General features: G+C 36.7%; 2 protein-coding genes across 2 annotated transcripts in view; both read right to left on the bottom strand.

Annotated features, from left to right (window-relative positions):
* The window catches only part of tbc1d16 (TBC1 domain family, member 16), a 30305-nt gene extending 18424 nt beyond the window's left edge, over positions 1–11881 (bottom strand). The window contains exons 1-3 of the mRNA XM_079871737.1: positions 11722–11881; positions 5271–5477; positions 3701–4103 (exon numbers count right to left, since the gene is read on the bottom strand). Coding sequence (XP_079727863.1) covers positions 3701–4103; positions 5271–5445 — 578 coding nt within the window. The 5' untranslated portion in view covers positions 5446–5477; positions 11722–11881. The remainder of the gene's footprint in view (positions 1–3700; positions 4104–5270; positions 5478–11721) is intronic.
* Positions 11882–12617: 736 nt separating this feature from the next.
* gaa (alpha glucosidase) lies at positions 12618–25794 on the bottom strand. Its single transcript, XM_079891369.1, has 19 exons — positions 24836–25794; positions 23751–23902; positions 23507–23672; positions 23337–23433; positions 23140–23259; positions 22940–23058; positions 21942–22073; positions 20657–20767; positions 20383–20496; positions 18419–18503; positions 18209–18326; positions 17971–18104; positions 17439–17590; positions 16015–16163; positions 15799–15940; positions 15229–15327; positions 14973–15137; positions 14476–14628; positions 12618–13578 (listed from the first exon to the last, which is right to left on the bottom strand). The coding sequence occupies exons 1-19, from the start codon at positions 25370–25372 to the stop codon at positions 13516–13518; spliced, it is 2808 nt and encodes a 935-aa protein (XP_079747495.1). The 5' UTR covers positions 25373–25794; the 3' UTR covers positions 12618–13515.
* Between the last annotated feature and the right edge of the window lie 372 nt (positions 25795–26166).

Genomic DNA, 26166 nt, shown 5'->3' with positions numbered 1-26166 from the left:
TTATACATTATATTATGTTATATATATATATATATATATATATATATATATATATATATATATATATATATATATATTAGGGGTGTAACGGTTCACAAAATTCACGGTTCGGTTCGATACAATACACTTGTGTCACGGTTCGGTACGGTTCGGTTCGGTACGTTTTCCATACAGCAAAAAAAAAAAAATGCCAGAGAAATTTCCTTGAATTTATTTTTTTTATTATTATTATTTTATTTAATGAAACTAACATCATAAAGTACGATTTTTTTTTTTTTTTTTTTTTTTGATTTTTTTACTGAACAATAATGGAGCTATACTTGACTCTTCTTATGAGCATATAAAACAAAACAGCTCCTTGGACAAAATGAAATGTAATATTGTAGTAGTAGGCTAGTTATAAACAAAGGGTTATTTTAGTTCAGATTAACATTTGAGGGCAGCAATAATTGTATTCATAATGTCAAAATAAAACCGACGTAATGTTACTTGAAAGCATCATAGCCCACTATTCCTGACAAACTTCCATACCTTGCAGTTAGTGTTACTACAGCAAATCCATTCCGCGGTGAATGTTGCTGATCTGTGGACACCGGCCAGTTCATTCATGGCACGATGTTTCTTCCTGGTTTCCACGTCAGCGCTGTTTGATCCGTTAATAACAGAGAAATGTGCATGTTTCTCACTAGATCTCGCAGCGATGTTATTACTTCAGTGGCGATTTCAAAAAGCATTTGAAATTCAAATGCTTTCTTTACTGGTCTGGTCTCTTAGCGCTGTGTGGTGTTGCTTGATCAGGCTCGCGCATAGGGCTCGCGAGTCCCGCTTCACAGGTCAAAACTGATAACGTTCCACACAAACACAATAAGAGTATCTCAGTGTCGTTCCTTGCATTGCATTTGCCAGTTGATGTTGTGGTCGCGCCGCGCTTGCCACCCGCGACGCGCCTTCATTTGAAATAACGAAATTTTTGTCGGCAGAAAAAATGGTCCAACGAACCGTTCGGTACGTAATGCGTACCGAAAACCGAACCGAAAGCCTCGTACCGAACGGTTCGATACGAATACGCGTATCGTTACACCCCTAATATATATATATATATATATACAAAAACATATAACATATAACATAAAATGTAAAAATAAATAAATAAAATATATATTATTTACTTCTGGGTTAGCAAATATAAATATTCTGTCTTAAAACACTTCTTGCTGCATAATGTGTCATTCCACATAGTTTTTAAAAAATGGCATGCCGTACACACTAATCAGTAATCATGCTGGTATTCCATTACATAAACTGTTGACAACAAAAGCGTTATATCATTACATCTGTGGTGACACTTATGGGAGACGGACCGTGATCACAGGATGCTGTAGAGGTTCAGAGCAGAAACACATGATGCTGTACTGAAAAATGTAATAAGTTATGCCGAGCTGATCTATGAATTATGAATAAGCTCTGAGCAGCTCCTCTTACTACACACAGGCCTGCAGCAGCATGACAGACGCATGCTAACATCTAACATCCTCTGAACACACCTGCTGCAATTCAACGCCTCACACGCAATTTGGTCTGGTAAGATGATAAAAATATATTATAATTTAAGATCACAAATAAATAATCGTAATAATAAATAAATAAGCTATCAGGCACCAAGACATAAATTTAAATAGCAGTTTCTGCCAAATTATAATGGTTTTATATACATATATATACAGTGCAGGTCAGAATTATTTGCCCCCTTGGTAAATATGATCAAAGATGGCTGTAAAACATAAATCTGCATCGTTTATCCTTTTGATATTTTATTAAAAAAAAATTGCAAAAATCTAACCTTTCATTGAAGTAACAGAATTGAAAGTGAGGGGGAAATCGCATTATGAAATAAATATTTTTCTTAAAAACACATTGGGAACAATTATTTGCCCCCTTTTATTAAATACTTTTTCCAAGATAACAGATCTGAGTCTTCTCCTATAATGCATGATGAGTTTGGAGAACACCTGACAAGAGATCAGAGACCATTCCTCCATACAGAATCTCTCCAGATCCTTCAGATTCCCAGATCCATGTTGGCGCTTCTTCTCTTCAGTTCAGCCCACTCATTATCTATAGGGTTCAGGTCTGGGGACTGGGATGGCCATTGCAGATGCAAAAAAACATTAGCTTTTTTGGCAGCAAACACTTAAGATGGGTTTGGTGCACACAGGGATAAAAAAGTACCCCATGTGTAAAATGAAATACTCTGCTGGATCTTTAATGCTGTGGGCCTAATTTTCTGCCAGAGGTCCTGGACATCTTGTTCAGATACATGGCATCACGGATTCGATCAAATACCAACAGATAAAAAATCTAAACCTGACAACCTCTGCTAGAAATCTTATAACGGGCCATGTTTGGATCTTCCAACAGGACAGTGATCCAAAAACAAACATCAAATTAAAACAAAAATGGGTCACTGAGCACAAAACCAAGCATCTGCAATGGCCATCCCAGTCCCCAGACCTGAACCCTATAGAAAATGAGTGGGCTGAACTGAAGAGAAGAAGCACCAACATGGATCTAGGAATCTGAAGGATTAAATTATGAAATAATTGTTCCCAACGTGTTTTGGAGAAAAACATTTACTTCATAATGTGATTTTCCCCCACTTTCAATTCTTTTACTTCAATGAAAGGTTAGATTTTTGCTAATTTGTTTAATAAAATATCAAAAGGATAAACAATGCAGATTTATTTTTTACAGCCATCTTTGATCATATTTACCAAGGGGGCAAATAATTCTGACCAGCACTGTATATATATTATATGTGTGTGTGTGTGTTCTGTAAAATCATAATATACACTAGTGTTCAAATGTCATGGGTCAGTAAGATGTTTTGTTTTAATTCATATTTTTATTCTGCGTTGTTGATGCATAAAACTGATCCGTTGTACCAGTAAATAGATTTATTATTTCAAAGAAATGCTGTTATTTTGATCTAATCATCAAAGAATCCTCTTTTTTTTTTATCAGTTTCCACAAAAAGATAAAGCAGCAAAACTTTCAACATTGACGATAATCAGAAATGTTTCTTGAGCATCAAATCAACATCTTAGAATGATTTTTGATGGATCATGTGACAGTGAACCAGTGAAGACAAAAGGGTGAAAACTTAAAAAAAAAGGTTAGCAGTTACTAAACCTATTCAACTAGCCTCACACGTTTCTTGTCTCGTCACATTTAATTATGAATGACATAAATGATGTAAATAATACTGTACATTTTCAATTCAAAATGGTGAAATTTGAGTAGTTTGCATCTATAGATGTTACTGTTGGCCGTTTAACATGTATATCATAATACAGTTGGCAAATATTAAATGCTTAGCTACTTACATCTTACCTCGCACTCTTTCGCGTTTAAAAACAAAAGCGACGCGCTGGAATTCATGTACAGTATCTGTAACAGTAAGCCCCGCCTTCTTTGATTTAATTGGCCGCCTCAATCATTTTGACATTGATGAGCGCAGTTAGACCGCCAAAGCAAACCAGCCTAAAATTTTGACTTTTAAAACATTTTTCCATCCTACCATCAACAAAGAGCAGCATCAAGAGTATCAAATGAAATCAAATGACGTTTACAGCCTTGGAATGACCCTGTGTAGCCCTTTATCATCAGTTCTGTCTATTTCTGCATGCATATGTTTTCTCACCTGCTCTCATTATCCAGGAACACAGAGCTGCTGCTCTCGCCCAGAGCCTCGCTGACCGGAGACAGGCAGAAGGGCGAGGAGAAGGTGTCCGAGTCCGAGCCGAGGGTGCTGTCGCGGCTCACCTCGTCCGCAGAGAGCTCGCAGGAGCCTTCATCGCCCTCTTCCAAAAGCTGCTGGTTCTGTAAAGCCGGCTCTTCGTCCTCCTCTTCCTCAGGGGCGGGCGGCGGGCGAGAGTGGCTCCGGTGGGCTCGGCGTCGGGGGTTGCGACGGACGGGCGAGCTTTCGGGCGTGATGTAACGGAGCGCCTCCTCGTCCTGCCGCTGGATGCGAGAGTTGGGCACCCAGGTGAGGATGAGGGTGGAGCCGAGGGTCTCGTCTTTCTCCAGGTGCACACACAGGTAACCTGAAAGAGGACACAGTCAGAAGAAGAAGAAAAAAATTCTCAATCTGGCAGGCTCTAAGCTGATTGGCCGACTTCACGCAACTTGCCGGGTCACGGTGTGCTGGGATTATTAGAGGCATCAGATCTCTGAAAGAGTTTTATTTGAGGCATGTTGTAGCAAGGCTACTTGTTAACTAGACATCCACAAGCAGAACAACACTGCGTCAGTTTTACTTCTTATTTTACAGATTCATATATAAAAAATAAAATATTAATACAATTGCAAAAAAAGATTGAATCTATAGGTCTAGTGCAAAATAACAAGAGAAATCTGTAACTTTTTTACACAAAAAGATATCAAAAATAAATTCACAAATGTATTATGTTTTCAAAAATATTTATTTTTTATTTAAAAGATTACATTCTATCTAGATTAATACTGTAAACACATTTCTAAATTAGACACAATTAGTGACAATTAACAGTGAAAAGCAAAATTGTTTCTGTAATTTTACACTCCTGTTTATTTACTCCTGTAAATAAATTAATAGCCTACTTTTCCTCAGCAAGGACACATTCAATTTATCAAATTATTTATGGTGTTACAAAAGATTTAGTAAACAATGCTGTTCTTTTGAACTTTCTATTCATCAAAGAATCCTGAAAAAAAGTATTACAGTTTCCACAATAAATATTAAGCAGCAAAACTGTTTTCAACATTGATAATAATCAGAAATGTTTCACCAAATCAGCATATTATTATGATTTCTGAAGGGTCATGTGACACTGAAGACTGGAGTAATGATGCTGAAAATTCAGCTTTGATCACAGGAATAACTTACATTTTAAAATACATTAGAATAGAAAACAGTAATTTTAAATAGTAATAATATTTCACAATGTTAAAGTTTTTACTGTATGTCTGATCAAATAAATGCAGCCTTGGTGAGCATGAGAGACTTCTTTCAAAAACATTTTTAAAAATCTTATCTGCAAATCTTATCTTATCAACAATATCTGCAAAAAGCTGATGTTTTACAGCTATAATGTAACTCATTATAAATGAATTCATAAAGACACTTTTGCTGAAGATTATGGCATACGATGGCAAAACATTACTGATCATATGACCATTATTTATAAACAGGTGTACTGTAGATTACGGGTGTGTGTGTGTGTGTGTGGTACCTGGGTGATGTTCAGGCAGTCCAGGCAGGGGCTCGGCCGGGTGCACACACACATTGTTCTTGGAGAAGATGATCTCTCCATCCAGCACAGTCCGTGATCCCCCCATGCCCACGTTAAACGTCAAAAGGTCCGAAGCTTTGGATGATGCACGTCGCAGGAGTCGACCGAATGACATCTCCTCCAGTGAGCGCTCGCTGCTCCCATCCTCTGACAGAGCAACAAAAGGAGAACCAAGCGTGTTCATTTTCCAAGCAATCAGACTTTTTCACTTGCTGAACAATAAAATGAGAATGATTTAGAAAGCAGAATATCATAGAGACTTGGGGGTGGTAACTTTTGAACACCATAGAAGAGTTTATAAAATATATACGGTGCGTCCAAAATCACATACTATACGAGTATGTACTACATTTGATTTTGAATTGGAATTTACTGCAAGACCTTTAAAAAAGTGCATTCTATTAATATGGGTAGTAATGAAATTCGTACGTACAACATCCACCATGTTGTACTGTCACGTGATCTACCAGCGTCAGTTGCGTCACTGCACTCACTGTCATTCATAATCCTCTCCTGTGGCCTCATGGGATAGTAAAGTGTCCATCGTATGCACACTTCAGAATCTCGCCGGAAATAGTAGGTCATCCTGGGATTTTTTGCCTACTCTTTTATGAGTACTGTGAGTACTTTTGCATACTATATAGTAGCGAAGCATTTGATTTCGGATTTAGCGATAGCAACACTCAAAACAACCACGTAGCAACACTTTGGCAACCACCAAGAACACTCAAGCACTGCAGAGGCGACATGAACAATTTTTGAATAATCTAGGTAGGTATTGAATTATTTGAGACCATAAGATACTATCATAACAATGTATGAATAATGTCACCTTCTTGATGGTTAGTTGTGACTAAGTCACACATAGACACACCTTAAAACAAACAGACACACAAATGTGCCAACTCACAGGAGGAACCCAAAGCTGACGCCATGCATGTTATCTGTTCAACAGACGGAAGCGTAAGTTACCAAATATTATAAGAAAAAACAACCTTTATAAAACACTTGATTATTCTTTTTTTTTAACCAGACTCTGGCAGAGTCTTAATAATGTTCAAAATCCAACAAGCTACAGGCAAAATGCTATACCTCACCTAAACTTTAGACACTACTGCCAATTCTTGCATAACTATACATTTTTATGACCATGTTAACTGAGACTGAGAGACTATATTGAATAATTTGAGCTACCACTACTGCACATTTAAAAAAAGAAAGAAAAAAAAATCCCAAATCCTGCTTCTGTTTGTGCTACAGACATGCATGGTTCCTCAAATACTTTTTTAATTCCTCAAAAAAGCCATCAGAACTACTTGGGTCAGTAAGCAACAATCTAGCAACCCTATGGCAATGCACTAAAAACTAGAACATCTTAGCACCCACTATTCACAAATGTAAAAACACTATAAAAATTGTATCTGTACTGCCGTAGGACTGTTTAAGTGCACTGCAAAAACACTAAAAGGCGATTCAAAATGTGATTCAAACTTTCAAAGCATCTAAAACATACATTCATATTTTTAACTGAAAAAAAAAATAGATATGTAAACTGCTCAAAAAACAAATTATGCAACATTAAGAGTCATCCATCACTTGTGACTTTCTCAATCTTCCTCTTCTGTCTTGTGATCTCATTTTTTCCTGTCAGCTCTTCCTCTACCGGAAAGGCAATGCTCAGTTGTGCTGATTAGAGGTCAACTTCCTGCCACAAAACCAAAGTATATGAAAAGCTAAAATCTCATCTAGCTACAATAGTTTCTAATGGTGAGAATCTTTGCAAAGTATTGTGAACCATAAAATAGGCTGGAGTCTTCATTACGCAACCAGCAAAAACTCCAGAGAACACTTCCTGAGAGAAACTCAAACCTTGATAAAGCAAATGATCAAATCTGCCAACACACTTGGCAGGTTTGGTTCGATTAAAACGAACTCTAGTGCGATTGCTTTGTTAGTGCGGTTCATTTCAATGAGTGTGAATGCCATTCGAACCTTGGTGCGCACCATGCTCCATGTCGTTGCGTTCATATTTCAGTCAAATCGCACCAGAGCTCGTTTGGAAGCGGACCAACTTAACATTGGTGCGGGTCAACTGAAATATGAATGCAACCAAAGGGCCTGTCCAAAAAATACCCACACTTGAGAGCGCATAGACGCAACAGAAAGTAAAGGGGGTCGCACACCGGACGCACCAAACAAGTGTGCCTTTGGACAAGTCTCTTTGGTCCATGTCGTTGCGATCATATTTCAGTCAAGTCGCACCAGAGCTCGTTTGGAGCCAAATTTTCACATTTCAACTGAACATTGGTGCGGGTCAACTGAAATATGAATGCAACCAAAGGGTCTGTCCAAACACCCACACTTGAGAGTCTTAAAAACGCTAAAGCTCAGTGCCCTTAATTCACACTATCTCAAAAACCGCCTCGGATCGCATCCCATCATGCATCATGTTCAGGATCTCACATGCCTTGTAATGGCAAGATGTTGAGAAAAATATTCGACTGCAAGTTAAATTAATTCGACACTACATATAATTTGATATTAAAACATAAAGCTTTGCACATTTTATTGGTACAACTTTTGCAACTGCTTTTATATCAATTAATTAGAAGCACCACAATTACTAAATTGTGTCCTCTTGTTACATAGGGACTTACTGACCAGACATTCAGTTTGATGCAAAGTATTGAAAATCTAAATAAACACTTGCATTTTTACAACACTATAAGTGTGTCCCATCTAGGGATGCACGATATATCGGACACCATATCAGTATCGGCCGTAACATGTTCATTTTTAATGTTAGCGTTATCGGCCCAATAAGAAAATTTGGCTGATATATTAAAGCAGATAAATAATGGATTATTCCCTTCAGCTGAGACACTTCAGATGCACACTGTTCGCCATGATGGTTTTGAATTGCTTGAAATATGATTGAAATCACTTCCTAAAGGAAAATACGGTGCAACATGTGCAGCGCAAGTCCGTCATATAAAGACTACATAAGATTATAATGAGAACATTGTAATTGTGTGCTTGGGACATGGCTGAGACTTTTGTTTTTGTAATCAGACATTTAGATTTATCGACCAATATATTGATTATCGGCTTTCAAATATAAAGAATTATCGGTTATCGGTATCGGCCAAAATGTTCATAGTCCCATCAGACGCAGATAATCAAACGTTCTACACACTTGCGGTCTTCATGCCCACTTGAACACAGGCCAGATATGTCATGGAAAATATGGAAATATGTCATGTAGCTAAACAGACAAATGGTCAAGTGCAAAGACTGCAAGTGTGGGTATTTGGACAGGCCCATAGACATCTAAACAAACCAAAAACTGGATGTGATGTCACAAGATGCGACCGGACACTGCTCAAGCACACCTGGTTCTTCTCGTCATAGTTGCCCATTACATTTTGACTGATTTACACATTTCATAAGCTTTTTGTGAGTTCTCAGCTGGTAAAAATACCATCACATATGTACATGCATTCAACAAGCACATTTAGCCCAGCAGCACACAGCATTGTTTTGGATGTTTCATCTCAAATATCCGTCATTAAATCGGTCCAATAATCAGGTTGTGACCTTATTCTTATTTCTTTTGTTTTGTACCTTTAGGTTCGGTGTTAAAAATTACAGTGTGCATGCTAAGTGAACCAGGACTAAATGTATCATTTGATACCCAAGCGAGCCAAGAGAACCGAACTAGTGTGAACACACCATAAGGCAATTTCTGGGAAATTATAGGAAAAGAACAAGTTTGTCCAGAAAGCTTAAGACTTGAGTTCAATTATCCTGTATTTTTACAGGAACTATTCAGGTGGATTCATGGCCGCATATCATATGGCTATAATTACAGTGCAAACACGACTCACACGACAGTGAATAAACATGCCACATCATGGCACTGGACTACCAGACATGCAGGCCAAATCAGGAGAAAGGGATTGTGCACTAGTATAATAAGTGTACTAAGAAGAGAGTGCCACTAGTAGAAGCATGTGTTGTTTCTCCTCGGAGCTGTCAGCACTGCTGCAATCTCAAGCTCCATACAACAGAGTCACCAGGAATGCACTTCAGAATCTACACACAAGTTCATTTGGTGTCTTGCTTTCAAATCAGATCAAATGAAATGCACAATAAAGAAATCATAGCTCACCCAAAAAGGAAAAATCCCTCATGTTATTCCAAAGATTTATGAAAATCTGACGAATGACCATGGTAATGATTCAATGATTGCACTAGGCAAGATATAACATAACACTTATTGAGCACAAGCTATTTTTAATAAATCAGCCGATGCATTTCAGAAATTATGGAAATGTTTTCTGCTTACAATTTTTTTTTCTCCCACAATTCTGACTTTTTTCTCGGAATTGTGAGTTTACATTTCGCAATTCAGATTTTTTGTTTCCGCCACAAAAAAATAATAATGATAAGGTAATTATCTCACCGTTTTGACTTGTTTTCTCACAATTTAGAGTTTTGGTCTCAGTTAACATCTCGCTATTGCGCGTTAACACCTTGCAATTCTATATTCAGTTTATATATAAGCAGTTTATATCTCGCAACTGCAAGTTCTAAACTCGTAATTGCCAGTTTACATCCCGCAATTCTGACTTTTTTCTCAGAATTTTGAGTTAACATTTTGTAATTCAGATTTTTTTGTTTTCGTCACAGAAATAAATAATTAAAAAAAAGGTAATTGAGACTTTTTATCTCACAATTCTGACTTTTTTCTGACTCACAATTGTGAGTTGATTTCTTGCAACAGGAAGTTATAAACTCGTAATTGCCAGTTTAGATCTCGCAATTCAGATTTTTTTGTTTTTCGCCACGGAATAAAAAATTAAAATGGCAATTGGGACTTTATTTCACAATTCTGGCTTGTTTTTCCTGCAATCGTGAGCTTATATCTCAAAATGTGGACTTTTTGTCTCAGTTAAAATAACGCATGTTAACATAACTCCTTGCAATTTTGAGTTTATATTTCATAATTCTGAGGGGAGAAAAAAAAATCTGAATTGTAAGATAAAAAGTTAAATAACTTTTTTGCTGTTGTTATTCCGTGGTGGAAACAAGCTTCCATGGAAATGGCAGCACATCTGGTTGTATTTTATTTCATAATTTCACAAAATGATGATATCAGATGGGAGTTACCTTTAGCAGCATAACATTTGTTAACTAAATGGAGATAAAAGGACAAAACCTTAAAGCCAAACACATTTTTTCAAACAATATTTATCTTTCTTGAAGGTGCCAAAAAGCTGTCAAATTAACCCCTTGCTCGTATTTGGCTGTCATGCACAAGTGTTGGTTTGTTAGTGGATTATTAGTTTTAGTTTTAGTTTTTTAGTCAAAAAAAAAAAAAAAAAAAGTGTCTGTTCCTGTTTCACATGGCTATTTTTATGGTGCATTTTAGTCTTTTTTTTTTCTTTTTCTTTTTGTTGAGCTTGACAGCTCCTGATCCTATATGCTTTACATGAAGTAGAGCAGAACATTCTTCAAAACATCTTTTTTGTCTTTGACTACTATGCAACATTTAAATTAATAATTTGATACAATGCACTTACTGTGCAGATTCATGTACATTTTAAATACATTTACATTATACCTACATGTAATTACAGCTGTAATTATTTTGTGTAAATACATCTGTAATCACAATGTTGACCCTTCCCTTAAACCTAACCTTACCACCAAACTCGTCCCTAATCTCACCTGTATCCCACCTCAATAGCAGCAAAAGTGTTTCTCAATACAACACAAGCACATTATATTGAACAATTATTTCTTTATGCGAATACATAATCATTAAAGGCAAAGTAAAGTTGGACCTCTTTTCGTGCTCTACAGAATAAAATAAAACTATATGGGTTTGGAATAACATGCAGGTGAGAGAATGACAGAATTTAATTTCCTTAAGAATTGCCTTAATGTCATAATATAATTTATTGGGGCAAAGGCATATTAATCCCAATGTCAAAGTACAAAGTTACAAGTCTTCAGCAAAAAATAAAAAAGCAGTAGGCTACAGTAGATAAATAATACATCAAGAGACATCAAACAAAACTACATCAGACACATAATAAGAACAGACATGTGTCCACATTGATCGTGTTCAGGCCTGTATCAGCAGGTTGATTGACCATTATCAATATTGTATTTTAATGGACAAGCCCTTTCGTCCCACTCAGGATCACATATCGCATATGAGGGCTCATTTCAGATGGAAGTCGCGATGGGGTCCCGTTATATCTGCTATAACAGACACATATGCACTGCTGTACCCCATATGGGACGCTAACTAAACTACTTCCAATAATGACAGCCGTAAGGATGAATTTGTAATCGAAAATCATACACGCTGCGGTCTTACCTTCAGTACCAGAAACGATTACAGCCGTCGCTACACGTCCATGTCAGAAGTGGCGCGTCCGGCTCATGCATTAAAGATCCAGGCTACACCGAATGACGCGTATGTTTATTGGTGACACTCTTCGCTCCGCACGCCGCCGGTGACGACAGACTGAAGCCCCGCCCACTGACATTCCGTTGCTTCCGGGACGACACTGCGCTTCCTCTGAACGCAACGCTCGCGGCAGGACACTGGTCCTGCAGTTATCATGAGCACAGAAAACACAACTTGGTTAAAGTGCAATGATTAGCATTTATAAAAGTGTAAAAAATTAACCGCATATGGATCATTTAAAAAAGAAAAAAAAGAACTTATCCACTGACAAAGTGTAAGAATAGAAAAAATAATAATTGCAGTGTCAAATCCCTTAGTCTAATTTTAATTTTATAATATTATATGTTATTTTATAATATAGGGGAGAGCGGGGCACAAAGTAACGTTTTTTTGACTTTCTCAGTTTGTGTAAATCTACTTATGGTTCAGTGTATTTATTTTTTCCCACATTAATTTCCCACATGTCTAGTACAATTATGTGTTTTTGTTTTATTAATACAGTATATACTTTTTTCTTGATATACCCCGAAAGAATGGAAGTGAAATGTGACAACATGCCCCATAGATGGGGTACATTGTAACATGTGTGGGGCACATTGTAACATGACCATATGACAGCTTAAAATGTAATCTGATCTAATCAAAAAAATATATACAAGACAAACTAAAATATTTTCTAAATACAATTATTAACTTTTTCATATAAAATAATGGCAATTTTTAATAATTAAATATAAACTCATTTTTGAGTTTTGACTAAAACACAGCTATACAACATAGTTCAAAACAAATAAATAATTAGTCATTTCTGAACATTGACTCTCAGTCTTTATTCACCTTTTTCTCATGTTTTCTCAATAAAATTAATAAACGTATAGAATATAATAGCATATTTCTAATAGGGGCACATTGTAACACAGTGACAACATGCCCCCGCCTGCATAAGTGGGATTTAAACCCGGCTAGTGTCTTCTGCTGTTAGATCAGCATTAAATAACTATCTCAACTGTGTTAAATAACATATTGGAGATTAAAATAATATCAGATTTGCCTAATTTTAAATAAACACAAAAAATAGAGATGAAAAATTAACTTAAGTAAGAAATTTACTTTTGCTATGGTTTAACAAATGTCTATGGGTATCTTAAAAAAAAAAACAAAAAAAAAAAACATTTGCCGCAATTTTTTCTCTATAGTGTTGATATGGCAACTAGTACATACACAAAGTTTCGTCATGCTAGCATGTGTGGAAGTATTTAAAACAAGTGTGTTACAACTGGCCCCGTGTTACATTGTGCCCCACGCTCCCCTAATTACTAACCTAAGCTTCAATTTAAAATCTTTTATTCAATAACCAAATGCATATGTATTTAGCTATTTGTATCATCTTAACAACATTTATAATAATAATAAACACCACCACCAACAACAACAATAACAATTCTTTATATTATTATTTCTCTGACATTTAAAAGAAACAGGTAAAATTATTATTATGATCTAGAGTCATGGGAAATTCTTATTATTCTGATTATGGTCTATCACTATCACACAACAATAAAAGCATTAAGAACATGTAATAAACATTTATTTTTAACAAAAATGACATGAACATTATTACATTTATGCATTTGGAAGACCACATCAATTCACATTCAACAAATCCAAAGCACAGAACATTTACAAAGCAGAGGTTTGTCATCAGCTCCACTGTACGTTGAACACGGCTGCCATGGGTAAGTCCAGTCCAGGCACTGTAAGAACCTGCAACACACACACACACACACACACACACACACACACACACACACACACACACACACACACACACACACACACACACACACACAAGCGGTCAAAGTTGGATAAACTTACTGGTAATTAAATGGGAGAAAACAGTAAATATAATGTTTGTATTCCCATTTGTTCCACATTACAATCAAAACGATTCATGATAGTGTTTCCACGACTTTCCAAAAGAAGGAAAAAATATAGAGAGACTGATTACAGCCGTTGTATTTAGAAACACAGGTATTTGTACAAGTCAATTGGTGACACTGGTGGCCGTTAAGTGAAGTGCAGCCAGCAGCTTATTGCTCATGCTCGTACTCTGAATGAGATTCAATGCCCCGATATACTTTCATTCTTTGTTTAGAAGTAAAAAGAAGCTTTATGAAATACCTTTGCAGCGTTATACTGTTAACGAACATCCAGACCTAGTCCACGCTGCTGAGAGCCATTTTTAGATGATTATGTAAATATGTGTTGCGAGCTTTGCTCTCAATAACAAAATAAACACACAACAAAAAAGACAGCGGCGTGAAAGCAGAGGTTAGAAAGCATCTTATCATAGCCATGTGGATATGTTTGCACAAGCTGTGCGATTCAGATGAGGTCATTAAAACTACAATGTTATGAAAGTTTGATTATAAAGTATAGCCTATTTGAGAACCATCTCCATACCATAAAAAAATGGAAATGTAAAAATCTTTACTAGATTTGTGATGTTGATAACTGTGGAAATGTGTCTGTGAAAAAGGTCCATTAAATAAAATATGAAATACATATTAATCACCATGATTTGTACAATACTAATAGGAGTAGAAGTAAACCAAAATAGGTAGACTAACACAAAACTACACCTCAGAACTTGATGCATACCTTGGTGTCTGTGCTGTACGAGAAGTCATGAACCTTTTTCCCGTTGGCCCACACTGCTGTTGGTCGAGTCTGAACTCCGAACACACGCACTTCCCCGAGGATCAAATGATCGAGAGATCTGTTTAATTTGACTGGCTTACTGACCACATAAGACTACAGGGGAATAAAACATCAAATAAATAATAGATTACATTTCAAATTAATGCACATATCGACCATATTTTTGGAGTATTCTACTATAATCCATTTGTATGTTGAAATTCAACTTGTGTTCTAGTTGTCTTCATTTTTATAAATTGCACATAGAGTATACAGTACAATCTGTTCATAGCAATAACAGCACTTGATGCTTTTTATTTTTATTTTACTGCCTGCTGAAGCAATTCATTTTGGACTGCTCCAACACAGAATAACAATGGGAAACAGATGTTCAATAGAAAAATCCTCATCAAAACCATTCAATTCAACATGCAAGCAAAATTCACGCTATGTCGTACCTCTTCAGCAAAGAAGAGAACATATGAGTAATCTCCCCTCTCAAAAGTGTCCAGACTTTCCCCATCATCCCAGAAAAGATCCCCTTTGGCCCAATTTTCTGCAGACAGTGCCACGATCAGAGTGAAAGGGTTTCTGCGAGATGCTGTAGTGGTCAATGCGGGAACCTGGGAAACGAAGAAGAAATAGAAATAGTTCACTTGCTACACAGCATAAATGAGATATTATGATTGTTCTTAGATCTAGTCTTTACACCACCTGCTGCGGGATGATGCTCCCCTCTCTCATTTGAATGTTAATGGTGTCCAAAGCGGCAGGAAACAAAATGTATTGCCCTTTACTGTAATATGCTTGCCCCTATAAGAAAACCAGTCTCATCAGTCTCATTTACCTTAAAGGCATCATGTCATATGTCTTTGAATTACATTATACCATAATAACTTTGTAAACGTATCACAATGTGAAGCAGGCTATGCAAAAAAGGGGTAAAAAAGACAGTTTACTTATAAGGTAAAACAACCCCATTTAATTCTATGGTAATTGGTTACATTTTCCTTCAGAAATCATTCTAATATGATGGGTTGATGATCAAGAAACAATTCTTACATCACAGGAATAATAAAAAATGTAAAAATATATAAATAATAGAAAACTGTTCTTTTAAATTGTAATCATATTTCACAATATTACTATTTTACTGTTTTTTTTTTATCAAATAAATGCAGTCTTGGTGAGCATTAGAGACTTCTTTCAAAAACATTAACAAATATAATTTTTTCCAAACTTTTGACTGGTAGTGAATGTGTATAGTATAAGACGAAGGCTTACATTGTGCAGACTGTACCAAGTCCCCAGGGGGAGATAAGCCGTCACCTCCACTGCCCCCGGTTCCAGGACTGGACTGATAAGCAGTGAACTCCCCCACAGGAACTGCCTGTCTATGGTCTGGCAATTTGGATCAGTGGGGAACCTAAAAGAAATGAGCAATCTCAGAGAAGAGGTCATCGCTGAGATATTGAGCTAGAATGAGCGTGTGTACTGTACTCAAGGAAGAGGGAGCGCGCCACGGTGCTGGCGGAGATGTGCGCGTGATGGAACAGTGTGTAGAGGAAGGGCAGGAGAGAGTATCGCAGTGTAGTCACAGTCCTCATGGCATCTTGGGCTTGGTGGCTAAATACATATGGCTCTTGGGGCTGAGAGTATGAAATATGAGAAGAAATATTCATATATTAATAATAATGTAAAATTATTGACATTTTTAAATTTTTATTTGATATATATATATATATATATATATATATATATATATATATATATGCACTATATATATATATATATATATATATATATATATATATATATATATATATATATGCACTATATATATATATATATATATATATATATATATATATATATATATATACAGTATATATATATATACTGGTCAAAAGTTTGTAAACATTAAAGAGGACCTATTATGCCCCTTTTTACAAGATGTAAAACAAGTCTCTGATGTCCCCAGAATGTATATGTGAAGTTTTAGCTCAAAATACTCAATATAGAATTTTTTATATACGTTAAAATTGCCACTTTTTGGGGGTAAGCAAAAATGCACCGTTTTTGTGTGTGTCCCTTTAAATGCAAATGAGCTGCTTTAAGAGCTCATGTAACAACAAAACAGGACAATCTCACACACTGAAAATTTTCAGCGGCGGTGTTTAGCCTTATATGTTCGAACTGGAGTCGGACAATGATGCCTACAGAGCCAGAGAATATATGCTGGATGGAGAACTGGTATAGTTTAGAGTGAAATATTATTATAATTTAAATTAACTGGTTTCTGTGGTAATATATTTTAAAATGTAATTTATTCCTGTGATGGAAAAGCTGAATTTTCAGCATCATTACTCCAGTCCTCTGTGTCACATGATCTAAATTCCAGTTAATTGTTTCCAAACTTTTGATGGTAGTATATAATATATATATTTATTACATGGCTTGGTTGAATTCTAATGTAGAATGCGGTCAGTTATTTCTTGATAACAGACCGTCCGCTCCTAAGGATAACACACCGTTGCCATGAAAAACAGAGCGTTGCTATGGACGCAGGATTCTAACCATAGAGACGGAACGGACTATTTTCTTTAGCGGAAGCAATACAATCATTTTTAAATCAATAAACTCCTTTTTAAATCAATATTTTGTGTCAAATTATTGATTTATATGGTAGGTAGCCATGTAATAAGCGGGATAATGTAGAACGAGGCGGTTGTTATGTCGGGGTTGTATTCGCTATAACAACCGCCTCGCTCTACATTATCCCTATATATATATACACACACACACACAGTGTATATATATATATATATATATATATATATATATATATATATATGTGCTGAATATATATTAATCTATGATTTTTTTTCTTCTAGATGACTATAAATTGTTGACAGATATCTCACAGCATTGGGTTTGTCGTTATGGTTTCTCATGAAAGGGTAAAAGGCTCCGAGTTGTGTCCATCGCACACACAGTTCTTCAGTAGTGTCTCCACCAAATCCACATACATCAGCCCCCACAAAGGGAATGCCATAGAGTCCAAACAAGAGCACAGCTGGTACACACACACACACACACACACACACACACACACACACACACACACACACACACACACACACACACACACACACACACACACACACACACACACACACACACACACACACACACACACACACACACACACACACACACACACACACACAGCAATAAACCAACAGCAGGGACAAATCATGCTTTTCAAGTATTAGGAACAAAAAATGAAGACAAGACATGTACATGTCATTTCTCAGCTTATGTATGCATTGTGAATGATGTATGTTAGCATATGTGGATGTTGGCAAGCACTCGCAGGGCCAGGACTAATCAAAACTTGCTTTATCCTCTTTGAAACCATTAAATTAGCATATGTTTATGATCTTTCTCTCTCACCAGGTATTGAAAAGCGCATTTGCTCCCAGTCACTCTGCACATCTCCTGTCCAGTGTGCAGAGAAACGGCCCAGTCCTGGAAAAGACGACCGGGATAGGACAAATGGACGAGTGCCCTTTACTTTCAACAATGCCCTGAATGGAAAGTTGGTAATAATGTCAAACCAAATCAAATGGATCTGTTCACCAATGAACTTTTCTTTTACTGTTTGTGTGAATGGAAGAGGCATTTCTCTGACCTGTGGGTGGCGATGGCCTCGGTCAGCCCGTAAAGATTGTGCAGATTGTAATGATTGGACAGATACTGCTGAGCGGACATACACACAGTTCCTGAGTTTAACTGACATCCTATTACACCTGTAAACCCAGACAGATCTCTTCATGCAGGTCACATAAAAACAGTGATAGTCATTTTACAAGAGAGTATATTAAGACTGTACTGTTCTTACCTGGAGTATAAGGAGGTTTCTCCAAGTCAGAGTCAGGACATCCATCCACAGATCCCTGGACAAAATTTGATGGCTCATTCATGTCCTGTAAGCAGAATTTCAAAAGAAATTTAAAAGTTATCTATAAAGGCCAGATCACACCAAGAACGATAACTATAAAGATAACGGTAAAGATATAGTTGTAAAATTCATTCAAAATATTAAAGGGCACCTATTATGCAAAATTCACTTTTACATGGTGTTTGAACATAAATGTGTGTTGGCAGTGTGTGAGCAAAACCACCCTAGAATGATAAAAATCCACCCAGTGTTTTTTTTACAATATCAATAAATCATAAGCACTGTCTCAGAATGAGCTGTTCTCAGATTCGGCGCAATGTGACGAAGAATTGAGCAGGCCCCTCCCACGACTGTTGAGTGACACTTCAGTTTGAGCCTAGACCCGCCCTGAGTGAGCTGGACACAGAGTCCGCCATTGTTCGATGCTTGAGCAGCTGTAGACAAGAATGTCTCCTAAGCGATTGAGGTGTGTTGTTGATGGATGTAAGAATGAACATAGCAGTCTTCATTTACTCCCGTTGTTACTCAAGGATGGATCTGTACTGTTTGTGATCAAGCTTACACTCTCCGGAGCAACAGGCCTAACGTGACTGGACACGGAAGAAATGAAAGTGCGAGCGCACTCTTTATGACAGCTCTTCGAGTCATTTTACGGATATAAGGTTTACCAGTTTATTTAGCACCCACTGAAAAGGTGTGTATATTTGTTTACTGTTAGTTGTAACAAGTGTTTTGTGTACTTCGCTGTGTATGTTGTTGATAATGAAAGGGAGAGAGAGAGAGAGAGTTTATGGATAAGACTTTAATGCGCACTTCTTATACTATGTTTTGCTACAGCAGGCTTGTATTAGTGGATAAAAGCAGATGACAAATAAGTTATAACCATAATTAAACTAAACTATACCTGTTCTATGACCATACAGCATATATTTTCTGGCTCTGTGGGCATTATTGTTCGACTCCGAGTCGAAATGAATACCGCAACTGAGAGTTTCTGTTCTGATATTATCAGATGAGATTGTCCTGACTGAAGCGCTAGCTCGTGAGGCTCCGCCCCCGTGCCGTGCAGCAGCAGATAATTTGCATTTAAAGGGTACACACTAAAACAGCGCGTTTTTCTGAGCCCCAAAAAATTACAATTTAAACATGCTGTAAAAAATGATCTGTTGGGTATTTTGAGCTAAAACTTCACATACATACTCTGGGGACATCAGAGACTTATTTTACATCTTGTGAAAAGAGTCATAATAGGTGCCCTTTAAAGAATAGTAGAGTTCACACACCACTATAACGATAACGGCACAGAGAAACAATATTGTAGGAATCACTATTAGAGCGATTTTTTTCCAGCTGACTCCTTCTGAACGATAAAAACTTTGACAAACATTAACAGCCAATCAAAATCCTTTCTGCTTTAAAGAGCTCGAGCATTTAAAGCGGCAGACGACAAAACCACAGTGCGCACTTGGAATAAACAGAACGATATTGTCCGTTCGTGTGGACGCTAATATAGTTGTATTTATCTTTATAGTTATCATTCTTGGTGTGAACAGGCCTTAAGTTATATATGTGTGTATTTAATTCAGGTAAATTTGTTCACTTTTTAAAATGAAATCAAAGGCAAAAAGTTTTAGTACTAAAGTTACTAAAAATAACTTTTATAGTATAATTATAATATTCTATTATAATATAATAGATATTCAATTTATTCTGATTAAATATGTCAGTTACATTTAGAGATCTTAAAGGTATACTACAAAACTTTTTTTTTTTAAATAACATAATTCAGGATTTAAAGGGGGAAAAAAAGAGTGTAGCCCCTTTAAATTCATACATTCATGTTTTGTTGCCTTTTTAAAATACCCTGTGTATGTTTATTTATAGTTTACTCTGTAAGTACTTACTATCCAGAGTCCATCCACAGGTACCTTGTTGTGAAAGGCTCTGATACAGTCCATCCACCAGTCCTGTGTCGTAGGATTGGTGAAATCTGGGAATACAGTTAGACCTGGCCATACCTGGTTATAAAGACATGCAAAATCTTTATACTGCCCATCATATTCTATCATGACTATAATACTATTAATAATACAGTGGTGCAGAAAGAAAATACATCTTGTATATGACATTATCACGACAAACTTTTAGTGAGGGTAATATTCCATGTGTGGCGCTAACCTTCCCAATTAGGATCTGTCCAGTGGAGTTGGTGATGAACACTCCCCTCTTCAGCCCATCATCAAAGGGTTTGTATGAACCAGGAGGACTCGTACTGCTGATGCCTGGATCCTAACACAAGACCACATGCTATTCGACACTGATGTGCTTATTTGTGTACTAATGTGCTTTTTTTGGTGTATGTATGTATACTCACTGGCACTTTTATTAGGTACAACTGCTTGTTAATGAAAATATCTAATCAGCCAATAATATAACACAAATAAGCACTCGTTACAGAGGTCTGCAGAAGAGCATCTCTGAACGCACAACACATCGAACCTTGAAGCAGATGAGCTACAGCAGCAGAAAACTCACCGGTGTCACTCCTGTCAGCAGAGAACTGGAAACTGAGGCTACAATTCACACTGACTCACCAAAAATGAACAATAGAAGATTGGAAAAATGTTGCCTGGTCTGATGAGTCTGGATTTCTGCTGAGACATTCAGATGGTAGGATCAGAATTTGGCGTAAACAACATGAAAGCGTGCCATGGATCCGTCCTGCCTTGTATTAGTGGTTCAGGCTGCTGCTGGTGTAATGGTGTGTTAGACATTTTCTTGGCACACTTTTGGCCTTTAGTACCAATTGAGCATCATTTAAACGCCACAGCCTACCTGAGTATTGTTGCTGACCATCTCTATCCCTTTATGACCACAGTGTATCATCCTCTGATGGCCACTTCCAGCAGGATAACTCTCCATGTCACAAAGCTCAAATCATCTTAAACTGGTTTCTTGAACATGACAGTGAGTTCAATAAACTCAATGGCCTCCACAGTCTTCAGATCTCAATCCAATAGAGCAGTTTTGGGATGTGAAGGAATGGGAGATTCGTATGATGGATGAGCAGACGATAAATCTGCAGCAACTGTGTGATGCCACATGACAATATGGACCAAAATCTCTGAGGAATGTTTCCAGCACAATGTTGAATCTACCCCAGAAAGCATTAAGGCAGTTCTGAAGACAAGAGGGGGTCCAACCAGGTACTAGCAACCTAGGTGTACCTAATAAAGTGGCCAGTGACTGTGTGTGTGTGTGTGTGTGTATATATATATATATATATATATATATATATATATATATATATATATATATATATATATATATATACACACACATATATATATATATATAGTATAGAAAAGATATTGATATCACTGACATTTTAACACACAAGCATCACGCTATGAAGTTCAAATAAGGATGAAAGAATCTCCATCACAGAAAATCATCCACGTACCAGAATGAGCACATACTTCATGCCCAGCTGATGGAGCTCTTCAACCATCTGGGGCAGATCTCCAAACCGTTGTGGATCAAAAGTAAACACTCTTCTTTGGTCCGCATAATCAAGGTCATTCCACTGTACATCCTACAGAAGTCAATTGAAGGTTATTTAAATGATCATGTAAAACTAGCTTGGTTACTTGGTTCTCTCTCTATGTAGTATATATATATATATATATATATATATATATATATATATATATATATATATATATATATATTTATTCTTCTTCTATTCAAAATGGCATACTACCATACTACTTTACATTTTTACAGTATGTATGCTGCATAATCTGGAATATCTGGATGACCAACGGTACTACAGTACTACATTTGCAATGTGCAGTATAGTATACTATGTTATAATTTATACACTGTGTGTGAATAATTATTATGTCAATATTCTGATTATATTTTTTTTCCAAGCACATTTTACCAATTTCAGACCACATATGTTAACTTTAACAGAGCATATCAAACTGAGTACTGTATGCAATGTACTCAACTTAACCTTCCATTTCTAGTATGATGAACAAAACAGAAGCAATATGAACAACAATTTTACACAAAATTGGATAAAAAAAAGCTTTAGAGACGATAACTGGGTGATATTATCATATGACAACAATATAGCATACAACAGTTTGTATTAAAGTACTTCTTAAAATATAGCAGTGAGCACACAGTATATACCAGTAGTTCTCAAACCTTTTTGACTCCAAGGCCCCCCGCGGTCATAATATTCATTATAAATGTAGTTTTAAGATTGTATTAATTTGCATGGCTTTTCCAAGTCTAGATTTATAAAATGAAAATTTAAAATAATTTTAACAGGTTATCTTGAGGTCCACTTGGAAGTATGTTGTGGCCCCCCGGTTGATAACCACTGGTATATACTGTTCAGTATGCAGTATCTTCCAAACACAGCCATTATTTATTTCCTTGACATACTAGAGGGATCTTGGCCTGGCGCATGAGCTGTACCACTGTTCTTGTGACGTTGGTGGACGTATAACCCCAGCGACAGAGGTGGAAGCCCAGTGACCAGTAGGGTGGCATCATAGGATAACCTCAAAGATACAACACAATAAGTTACACTGTGTGTAAACGACAATTCTAATACAGTATGTGGACTGTCTATTGTTAAATACCTATAACCTCATGGTACTGCTGTATCACACTCTGAGGACTGGGGCCTAAGAAGATGTAGAAGTCCAGTATTCCTCCGACGGTCACCCATGTCAATGCTGGAGAGGGCTGCATAAACACTTCTACAATTGGCAAATTTTAAAACTTTTAGTGAAAGCCAAAATTGGAAGAAGCCAATTCAGACAACAAAACACTATACCCATTGTGTTGCTGTTGAGAAGAAAGACTCCATGTGCCTGTCCATCACCTTCTTGGACTAGGAAGAAAGGGTGGGAGCCATACAGGTTGGCACTTCTCTACAAAGGGCCATATAAAACATTAAGTACAGCTGTGAATAAAAGGGAATGTGAAATGATGTGAATGTCTTACATGTGGTGCCATGTCTCTGTTCCATAATGAAACAGAGCTCCAGTTGAGGTCCAGCGTGATGGGGGTGTAATGTTCACCCAGTCCAGAGATCACGGAGGAAGCCATGCTGGTGGAGAGCTGTAGATACTGATCCGCAAACAGGAGGGGGCCTATTGTAGTATTCAAACTAGGGGGGAAAATACAATGCATTTGTTGTAAGCAGAAAACATACAATACAAGAAAAGAAAAATGGAAGTACACTTACAGAACGCGGCCATTGGATTTTCGCCGTACAATAAACCCAAACGGATCTGGTTGGAAGTCAACATCATAGAGGGGGTTTTGTGTGTCTTTGTGGCCCCTGGATTTGGACGTCACAAAGGGGACCTCGTATCGTTGAGATGCTGGATCTTTCAGCTGTGGCAAAGTGAAGTCAGCAAGATAAAGTAAGATTAGGTCATCTAAAGGCTGGAATACACTACATGACTTCTGAACAGGTTTTCAAACACTATCATTCACTTGCAGATTTTGTAAATGGTTACAGAGAAAAACGGGAATCGTACACTAAATGACTGGGTGTATAAGGGAAAGAAAAGTTTAAAATAAGTGTTTTAAAATCGTCTCAAAATATCAAACATTTTTCATAGTTTGAAGCAAAAAATCTATGCCATCATACACTATTACGCACTTTAAAGTTAATGTGTTTTTTTTGTAAAGACCCCTAAAATCATTTGTCATTTATTTTAGGAATGTCCAAAGTTACCTATTATTGGAGAGAATTACACAAATATTTACAAAATGATGCTAAGATAGTTGTTGACAATGAGGTGTTTCTCATTGGATGGTGATACATATCTAGTATAATTTTTTTTATTTAATAATTATATTTGCTTGTTATTATATCCATAAAGTCAAATGGTCCGAAAAATGAAGATTTTAGAACAATTTAAAACTGACATTAAAATGTATTTGGAAACAATATATAAAGGTAAATCTTGAAAAAATTGTTTAAGATGTAGCCTACAATGTTTTTCTATAATTTATTTTTCCTTTTCTTTCTACATACCCCTGACACGTTTGGCTATATGTACTCCTGATAATAAAATAATAATAATAATGATAAAAGCTACTGTCAACTACTCCAGACTAAAAATCAGGGCAAAAGTCATGTAATTAAATACTAATAGATTTAATTAATCACATGCTCATTTCAGACATGACTGATTCAAGAGTTTATATTTCCAAGAATTCAAGGAAAGATAATGTGACTGTATTAAATTCCTCCAAAACTTACAATAACTGATTTGTAACTGTACTTTTGTAACTGAAAAGAGTGAAAAAAGCGCTCACAGTGAGGTGAAGACGACCCAAAGACTCAGCCATCACATCTAGCTGCAATGTGGGGATGTCCCGGGGCAGGTATGAGGGTGCAGAACGGGTCAGCGTGGCCCTTTGGCCCCTCTCTGTGGGCATCAAGGGGCCCATTTTGTAGCCTGGGTAACGGACTGGGTAGAAACACCATGGTGGTCCTCTTGATCCAGACTGAGGTAGAAGAGGCACATAGCAGCATCCTCTGCCCTCACAATCAGCCCGACTCAAGGATCTGTCACGGCCACAGTCGATGCGGCTCTCCACAGCTATGCTACACTGATCTCTAACAGAACTAGTGTGAGTCCTGGGATCAGCAGATAAGTGAAGATCATTGCTGAAGTTGTTCTGGGATTGAACGCTCCAGTGTGAGATATTTGAACTATGTCGCCATTCTTTTGATGGTGAAAAGGCTAATGAAACACTCTTGTCTTTGTGCACCAGGATATGAAGTACAGAAGTCAGAAATATTAAGGTCAATAGTGCAAATGTGTGCAGGAGGCAACCAATTCTGGCCATTTAAAGGGGTTGGGTTTGGCTCTTCCTGCATTAAACACGAGTAAACACGACTTTACACGAGTTAGAAATGGTAAAATAAGAGTAAAAGAACAAGAAAGCATGTAAGATCTTTCCCTGCCAAATCAAACAAATCGCACTACAGCTCTTCAGATCGGAAAATGACACATGCGCAATTGCGCATCCACAAAACTTAAATCTTCTTCATGATGATTGTTAAGACGATCTTTCAAAGACGCATATGAGAATCTGAATTATATATTCCTGCACCTGTAACAGCAAGCGCTTAGTAAATAACTTTAATTGTCGTGTAATTTTGGAACCTTGCCTTGCTCATGCATTTTATTAGCTTAAACGTGTATCGGTGTAACGTTACTTCTCTCTCCGGGCGCCGACATGTTCCCATGACGTCACGAGCCTGAATCTCGGCAAAATGTATTTGATCCTTTTCTTTTTAGAAGTCTTGTTATAGTTGTAAATGTTTTTGTTTGTACTTAATGTTTAACCATAATCTTTTTAATTTTAATTTTATTTTATTTCTTGCCTTTGTGAGTTTGTGAATTAATTTAAATGGTTCAATTATATGAGCGCACTTGTTGCATATGGAATGTGTATTTCGGAAAAGTTTAATAAACAAAAAAGTTGAATATTTTTATTTTATTTTAAGTGCGTAGACATACAAATTAAACACGACACAAAAACAAAACAAAAAAAACTTATTAATACTAATTATTAAGGGGATATATAAAATCATTAGTCTGCAGATAATACAATTTAGGTGCTAAAAAAAATCATAA

The sequence above is a fragment of the Squalius cephalus genome (assembly GCF_949319135.1).
Source record: "Squalius cephalus genome assembly, chromosome: 1".
Lineage (NCBI taxonomy): Eukaryota > Metazoa > Chordata > Actinopteri > Cypriniformes > Leuciscidae > Squalius > Squalius cephalus.
This window is presented reverse-complemented; position numbering and strand designations above follow the sequence as displayed.